An 8,322-nucleotide genomic window follows, 5' to 3' on the forward strand; every position below is an offset into this window, starting at 1 on the left:
GAGGAGAAGAGGAATCAGAAGAGAGGAATCAGAAGAGAGGAGTCAGAGGAGGAGAAGAGGAATCAGAAGAGAGGAATCCGAGGAGGAGAGGAACCTATAGCTCCATTGTGATGCTGAGAGCGACTGATAATCCCCACATAAATAGACACTGTGAACAAAAAGGAGACAGAGCATGCAGAAGAATACGTGCTAAGCCTTATTTGGACTCTCATTGTTCACTGCTTGTCATCTTCTGTGCAATAAAGAGAGGTGGGGGGGGGGGAGTAGTGCTGCTGGGACGGCACGCCGCCAAATGCAAATATTGTGGAATAAATGGTGCTAACGCTCACTGTGCCACTTTGCACCTAAGCCTGTGTTGAATTAACACTGTTATCATATACAAAACATTACGTTAGTGAGGAAGTGGGCTGAGCGGCGACAGATGGTTAAGAGCATTAGGGAGATACCTGCCAAAGGGCGCCTTTCTCCCCGTTTGGGACATTAAAATTCACAGGCAAGCCATGGCTGCAAACGCGCCTGTGGCATATGGCCCGGTAAATATTGACTGATATTTTAATTACCCTTTGCATAATCTAATAATTAATCACAAACATTACAGTTTCACCTTTCCACAGCGCTGCTTCAGTGGCGCAGAATCTCAGTAAGAGGTGGTGACTCAGTAAGAGGTGCTGTCCAGTACTTTTTTGATTGATTGATTGACTTCTTCATTTTGAACATGTAAATAAAAATAAAATCTGGAAAGTAGTAATAACAAAACATTTAAACAGCAAAAATAAAAACTCCATTAATTCCGGTACTTAAAAGCTGCTATTTACACATGCAAAAAGGAGTAGGCTGAAGTAAAACGTTTATACTCCTACCCCTTTCAACCCTGTTAATTAAATTAATTACTACTGGATAATACATCTATAATCATACGGATCAGCAATGTGATGCTTTTGTCTAACTTCCAGTTATTTTTGGCCTATATTACAATAAAAACATTACAAATGAAGCCTTTGCTTAGTTGTTGCAACTGGTTCAACCAATCTGACTTTATTTATACTTTTCATACATGTCAACGCAGCACAAAGACAACTGGAAACCCTTCTATTACATTTCTATTGGTTGTGTCTGTGGGTTCTCTCCTGTGGACAGGGGTAGGAGCTGGCACATGCATGGTCATGTACAGTGGTGGACCCTAACTGAGTACATTTACTCAAGGACTGTACTTGGGTCCAAATGTTGAGGTATTTGTACTTCACTTGAGTCTTTTCTTTTCATGCCACTTTCTACTTCTACTCCGCTACATCTCAGAGAGAAATATTCAATTAGTGTCTCCACTACATTCATCTGACAACTTTAGTTACTTTACACATTAAGATTTTTGCACACAAAACACATGTAGTTTATAAAAGCTGACATTTTATTATAAACTACTCAACAACATAAGGGCCTTCAAGTCAGTGGAAGTCATACAGCAGTATGATCAGACCGTTAAACACACAGCTGGTACGATCCTTTACACTTTCTACATTGGGAGGATGTTTCTGCGTCGAGAACTTTTACTTTTAATACTTGAATTACATCTTCCTGATGATACTCACATACTTTTACTTAAGCAACATTTTCAATGCAGGACTTTTACTTTTAACTGTACATGCACACAGCTCTACTACTCCTCTACTCTATAATCTATTTTGGTACTTGTGTTAGGAAGCCCTGAAATGAACTGCACGAGGGGTTAACTGTGCTCAATGTAACACATTGAACTTTGGTGGATTTTGAAATTATTTAAACCAAGATCTAACATTTCCTATCTGACAGGAAATTGATGGCAACATGGAAATATTGTCTACCAAAGAAATACTCCCTTTGAAACCTCATGACGGCAACTTCTGAATAAATATACCTGTACTGGATAACATTCCACCACTGATTTAGTTTGTTTGATTTCTTTGTCCTCCAACTGCTAGATTCTTTGTGTGTGTGTGTTGCTATACTATACTGTGCAGGTGTGTGTGTGTGTGTGTGTGTGTGTGTGTGTGTCATGGTGTTTGGCATTCATGTTTCTGTAGTAAAGTTTCTGTAAAGAGATTGTTTTCAAAAGAAAGGCATGAAGGAGCTCAGCACAGAAACTGGGCTGAGCTCCTAAAGCAACGCACCGTACATCGTACTGTCTTCCTGGAGACAGGGAAGTGTGTGTGTGTGTGTGTGTGGGGGGGGGGGGGGGGGGGGGGGGGGGGGGGGGGGGGGGGGGGGGGGGGGGGGGGGGGGGGGGGGGGGGGGGGGGGGGGGGGGAGCATGTTGTACTGAGTGGGTGTGGATGAGCTGGTGGGTGGATATGCTCCGTGTCGCATATCAAACCCCTCGCAGGCCAGAGGAGTTCAGAGGAGGCATGTGGGTACAGCGTAATCCAGCACAGACTCACTCAGAATCCCACAACTTAGCATGCAAGAGAGGGCGAGCAGATGAAAAACAGCGAGAAGCATGCAGCGCCTTGCCAACCCTTATGGGAAATGGCAGCAACTTCTTCTCTCTCTCTTTTTGTGCAACACTAGAGCAACAGTTGGATGAACAGAAACCTGCTGTGTATATTGTTCTACTGTGATTGCATGAAATTCCCCTCTAATTGCTCTTGTTCCTCAACACAGGCCAACGGCTGATATTGAGAACATCTGAGAGCTTTCAGTGAGTGAGTGAGTGAGTGTGTGTGTGTGTGTGTGTGTGTGTGTGGAGTTGGAGGACAGCCTGGAAAATGAGGCTGTTATGTTTGACAAGTTGGACGGCTGATTGTAGCTTTTACCTGTGACTTCACATAATGAAGCTTTTAACAGAATCCATAAAGCTGCCATATGTGAGCCGAGCAGACCGAATGGAAGGTTGCCACTGCATATCACAGCCCAGAGGTGACAGAGGTGTTAATAAGACACCGACAGGTAAACAGAGGCCTCTCAGTGTGATCACCAGTGTTAATGCATGGACTTTATGTATGCACATAGGCCCGCCCCGTTCCACAGTCACAGGGAATTTATACAGGACAGTCAGTCTGTCTTGGGTTTTGATGACTGAACACGTCCTTTGGCTTTGTAAGGGGTTAACTGCCTGGACCCCCCCCCCCCCCCCCCCCCCCCCCCCCCAAAAAAAAAGAAAAAAATAAGTTAAGGAACTCCCCCTCTCTGAAACGTAACCACGTTGTTATCGACAGTGGGGAAAACAGCAACATAAGTAGTCAGCATGATTGTAATTGAAAGAACATCAAAAACATGAAGTTTCATTGTGTGTTTCTTAGAGTTAGACTGCCGAGAGTATATAGAAGTATACATGGAAGTTGTCCCAAAGTTTTAGTAGTGGTGGAGAACGTAGCAATACTGTTAAAATACTTTGTTACACGTGAATGTCTTGCATGAAAATAAAGTTAGGAATAGACCAATTATGGACCCGGACGATTATCGGGGGGGTTGTTTTGGCAGTTTTTTAGAATATCTGTATCAACGTTTTATTTTCCTGAAAACCGACAGTCCGACTTAACTACTAATGATCAGTATCAGCCTTTAAAAAAACGTGTATGTAAGTAGCATTTCACCTCTGCTGCTGGTCAAGATGGAGCCAGTTTTAACTACAGATGGTGAATAAATGTAGTGAAGTAAAAAGAACAATATTTCCCTCTGTAATGTAGTGGGCTGGAAGTATAAAGTAGCACAACATGGAAGTACTAGAGTACAGCACAGGTAGCATGAGTTTATTAGTTACATCTACCAGTGGTTTTCTCAACACACCGACAAAAGCAACAGCAAGATAGACAACTGATCAATGAAGGTTTTTCATTTTTTTTTATTTTCTAAAAATCTGCTCTTTCGGTACATTAGCTGCTGTTGCTTGGTAACTAAATCTTTCGAGGATTAATCTCTATAATGTATAGCGTCAGTTTCTTTATTGTGGGGGTCTTCAATGTTTTTTAAGGCCAAGGACCCCTCAGCAGAAAGAGTGAGAGATGAAGGACCCCTCTACTGCAGAGTAGTAAGTATCAAACTGGGCCTACAATAACCTGTAGGGTGGCCTAAAGCCTTCACACATACCTTGTTTTGGTGGTGTGGTCTCCGTGATACACAGGCATACCCACTGAGAAAGCTCCAGGATTTCCATATACCCTCCTAAAAATCCCCAATGACCCAATAACATACTTCCCATTACATTTTCGATATATTACCTGTGTTTTTTTTCTTCACATGGGCTAAATAAAAGGTACTTCCACAGTAAATTGGTGCATTACAGAATATGAAGTTGTTGACGCTCATGACTTCTCTGGGGACAGACACCCAGACCCCCCACTAGGATTTCCACAAAGGCAGATTCTGGCCCAAATATATAGGCCAATATGTGTGTGTGTGTGTGTGTGTGTGTGTGTATATATATATATATATATATACACATACATACATACACACATACATACATACACACACACACACACACACACACACACAGTACAGTATAGTCACTACAATAAATTATACAACACTAAAAAATAGTCATATTAGAGCATATTCATATACTTATACATCATGTTTAATGTTAAAGTGTGGCGTAGTAAATCCTTAACTGTATCTGTGGAAGTCTACCTTGGCTGAAGCCTATAGTTAATACTGTGTACATTACAAAAAATGTTCTTTATGATCTTTACTCATTATATGTTGATTCAGGTTAATGTATATTTCCTTTCATATTTAATTCTTTTTATTTTAAACCATCCAACAACAAATTGGTGCCCCCCCCCCGCAGCAACTCTGAGTAGCTGTTGAAGATCTCTGCTGTGTTGGTACCAAGCAGGGAACAGTAGGGAAAGCTCAGGTGGGAATAATACAATGAATGTTGGCTGAATTCCATTCAGCTGCTTCAGTTTCCCGTTGGCTCACTGTAACCCTGTCACGACTTACACGGGAATAGAACAGAGCCATCAGTAATGTTATTATCAACACCTGTGTGTTTCCTACTCAGTCAAAATGTCTACATATCGGATTCATACAGCTTTTGTTCTTTCATTACAATCATTTCAACAATTAATCTATGCGCTACTGCAATGTTACGTTTGGGTTTTTGGCCCCTGAATGCTATATCTATTTGCGACCTCTTTTTCTATTGTCGTGCTGTTTTTAGTGTGTGATTTTCTTCATTTTCATTAAAAAAAAAAAAAAAAGATGGAGATGTAGAGGTAAAATCCCTCCAGTACAACATAATTAAAAACAACGTCATGTTCTATGGTCCTGTGATATGATCCAGGAGTTTTGGACTGGGATACATGATAAGCTATGTCTGATTGCAGGGACCCGGGTTCCACTCAGCCTAAGATTATTTGTTCTGGGAGATGGGTCAGTCCTAAACAGGATGGATGAGTCCATAAGAAGCTGGGTCCAGACTAGTTTAATGATAGCCAGACTGATTCTTTTAAGGAGATGGAAGAATGAAGGGCTGCCGTCTATCCAGGAGTGGGCTTGTGACATGGCTGGGTTGTTGGCGTTTACATCTTTTTTTTCTTACTATATTGTTGAGTGGTCTTGAATATTCTAGTTGCTGTGTCATCTTTTCATGATTGTTGTCTGGGTGGGTGGTGATGACAAAAGAGGTGTGTGGGTGGGGGGGGGGGGGGGTATGTCCATGCTGCCAGTTGTGTGTTTTGTATTTTGTTAAAAAATGAAAGGACCATTGTTGTCTTAAAATTAAATAAAAATAATTAAAAAAAAAAAAGAATTTAGTGCTAGGCAGATATTTGTAGCACGTGGCGAGCTTTCAGGTGTGTAACGCAATCCCTCGTGGAGACAGAGACCCACTCAGCTTCGGGATGTCTCGTCTTTCTGGGTACTACAAGTTAGATGTAGTTAATACTCAACAGGTTATCACAGCAAAAAGAAACTGATGTACAGCACGTACGTTTGAGGGGACATTACTGACGTAAACAGAGTAATCAGAGTTACAGGTGGTAACGGCGTCCTCTCACATGACTTCAACGGGACTCACCGTGAGTCCAAGGGATCACCTGAGTTTCTGAAGTCCTGTCTCCAGTCCACATACATTAGTATTATACTGCCCTCTACTGGACTGTAAAATACCACTGTCCATAATATGGTTTTTCCTGACTAGAGGAGTTTTTGGTGCCCCCCCAAAGACGTTTTAGCCAATGCCAAAATGATGAGAACTGAGAGCAGAAATAACACAAATCCTCTCCGAATGTGCTTGATAGGAATTTACCAAACAACCGTTGAAAACAAAACCTTAAATGGTCGGGCTGGACTCGTTATTTTCACTAGGGATCGCCTGAGACTGGTTTTCAAGGTCGATACCAATACCGATCATTAGTAGTTAACGAAACAGAGGTCAGATATTTGGAACAGAGTTAAAGTGAAAATGAAAGTCTTTAAATCAAAGTTAAGATTTTGGAATATTACAAACACCAACACAAAACTTGGTTTAAATGCTTTAAGCAAGTAATTAATAAAGAAGAAACTATGGACACAATACCCAGTAACAGAGAGTCAGGTGGTGTTGTGAGTCAAACCGAAGCAGAGGGACAGAGCTGTAGCTTTATCGGTTATCAGGTAAATAAAATGCTGATACAGATAATCTGCAAACTGCCAAAATAACTCCCCGATAGACGCCAATAAAACCAGAATCTGTAACGTGTAAACTGAGTCTGTCTCAGGTTTTTAAACAAAAAGGGCCCATTATCTGTCTATCCCCAAAAAACATTATCTTTTAAAGCGGTTTTGTTGATTGTGGTTTCATTTACTCAAGCATAGTAGACATGTTCATCAAATGGTCAGAAATAACAGGCAAATGCATAGATTTCTGTCAAATAAGGTAAGAGACTAATCGCCTTTACTGTCGGAAGTGATCATGCTAACTGATATGTGTAGACCCCCCCCCCCAGGGCTATCTTGAATCTTAACCATAGTTTATAATCCACTATGTAAATGAGTGAAGTCAACCTGCACCACGGAGAAAACAAGGCAGGGAAGATGTTCGGACTTTCAGAGTTTATTTCTCTAATATTTCTTTATATCACAAAAAGTCTTCAAAATGCAGACTAGGATCTGTATGTAAACTGTACACAAAAACAAGGCACTATACACTGTAGGATTTAAAAATCAAATGCATTTCGTCCTCATTACCTTTGCCCTGTATCAAGCCTGTATCCTGTTCTTTCTAAACCTGAAACAGAAATGACACTAGATGCAAAAACAAAGCTAAGTCATCTGATTCATAAATGGCAAATGGTGAACTGTACAGCAAGAGACACTTCTGTAATATCCAGTATTTATCATCATACATTATAAACATTAATTATACAGTTTATTCAATCATTTTTTACTCAGTCAACATTCATGAAGCTTAAAAAAGAACAATCCTATATGAATTTGATAAATATAAATTATTTGTAATGCATAGACCTACATACAAAGAACAGCAGAGAGATGGTGAACAGGCTGACAGGCCTGCTCCTCCCAACACATGGCTGACTATGTAAGGGCACTGGGTTGGTCTGCATACAGTACATATTTACAACCAATCACATTCAGTTCAATACAGTTGATGGACCTGCACTCCTGGCCTATGGACGTCATCTGAAACTTCCAAGTTTCATATTTGCGACTTTAAAGAAGCACTATTAACACATTCCCCACAGAGCCAAATAAAAAATAAAAAAATCACCAGCCAAAATAACAATTGAGAATAAAAATAGCAATTCAAATCCTCTCTAAATGTGTTTAAGAGCAATTTACCAAACAACCGTACAACATGAAGTTAGATCTGAGAGCGTCCAGTGTCTTCCGGTGATCTGTACTGACAGCAGTATTTAAATATTAATACTACTTTTGTAACCAGTTTTGATTATTGGGGTTTAATTTACTCAATAATTATAGACATGTTTGTTCATCAAATCGTCAGAAATAACAGAAAAATGCATATATTTCTGTCAAAGAAGGTAACAGACTCATTGCCTTACTTAGGTGGACTGATCAAGCTTACTGCCCTGCGTACCCCGGCTACATTAGTTTCCTACTTATCCAACCAAAATACCGACACTGTATCTATACTGAGCCTCAGTTGTGTCCGGACGTAAAGCAAAGAGGAGACAAAAACCACATCCTGGTGTCTTCTGGCCAGCTCTCCGTTCCAACCCTTTAAAAAAGCCCTTTGGCTTTCTTCAGCTTCACCTGCTTCCAGCCAGGCATGGCCCGGTACTCCTCTCGGGTCATGTCCAGGGCTTTCTGTAGGAGCAGCCACACACACACACACACACACACACACACACACACACACACACACACACACACACACACACAA

The 8,322-nt window shown here is 40.9% G+C and overlaps 1 protein-coding gene and 1 long non-coding RNA gene across 19 annotated transcripts in view; one reads left to right on the top strand and one right to left on the bottom strand.

Annotated features, from left to right (window-relative positions):
* Positions 1-6,608, top strand: part of LOC117937745 — a 19,751-nt gene extending 13,143 nt beyond the window's left edge. The window contains exon 3 of the long non-coding RNA XR_004655229.1: positions 6,557-6,608. This is a non-coding gene — a long non-coding RNA (uncharacterized LOC117937745). The remainder of the gene's footprint in view (positions 1-6,556) is intronic.
* Positions 6,609-6,999: 391 nt separating this feature from the next.
* The window catches only part of svila (supervillin a), a 118,479-nt gene continuing 117,156 nt past the window's right edge, over positions 7,000-8,322 (bottom strand). For all 18 annotated transcript variants that reach the window (XM_034861874.1, XM_034861876.1, XM_034861875.1 and 15 more), the window contains one exon: positions 7,000-8,246. In XM_034861874.1, the coding sequence (XP_034717765.1) occupies positions 8,160-8,246 (87 nt within the window). In that variant the 3' untranslated portion in view covers positions 7,000-8,159. The remainder of the gene's footprint in view (positions 8,247-8,322) is intronic.

The sequence above is a fragment of the Etheostoma cragini genome, chromosome 22 (genome assembly GCF_013103735.1).
Source record: "Etheostoma cragini isolate CJK2018 chromosome 22, CSU_Ecrag_1.0, whole genome shotgun sequence".
Lineage (NCBI taxonomy): Eukaryota > Metazoa > Chordata > Actinopteri > Perciformes > Percidae > Etheostoma > Etheostoma cragini.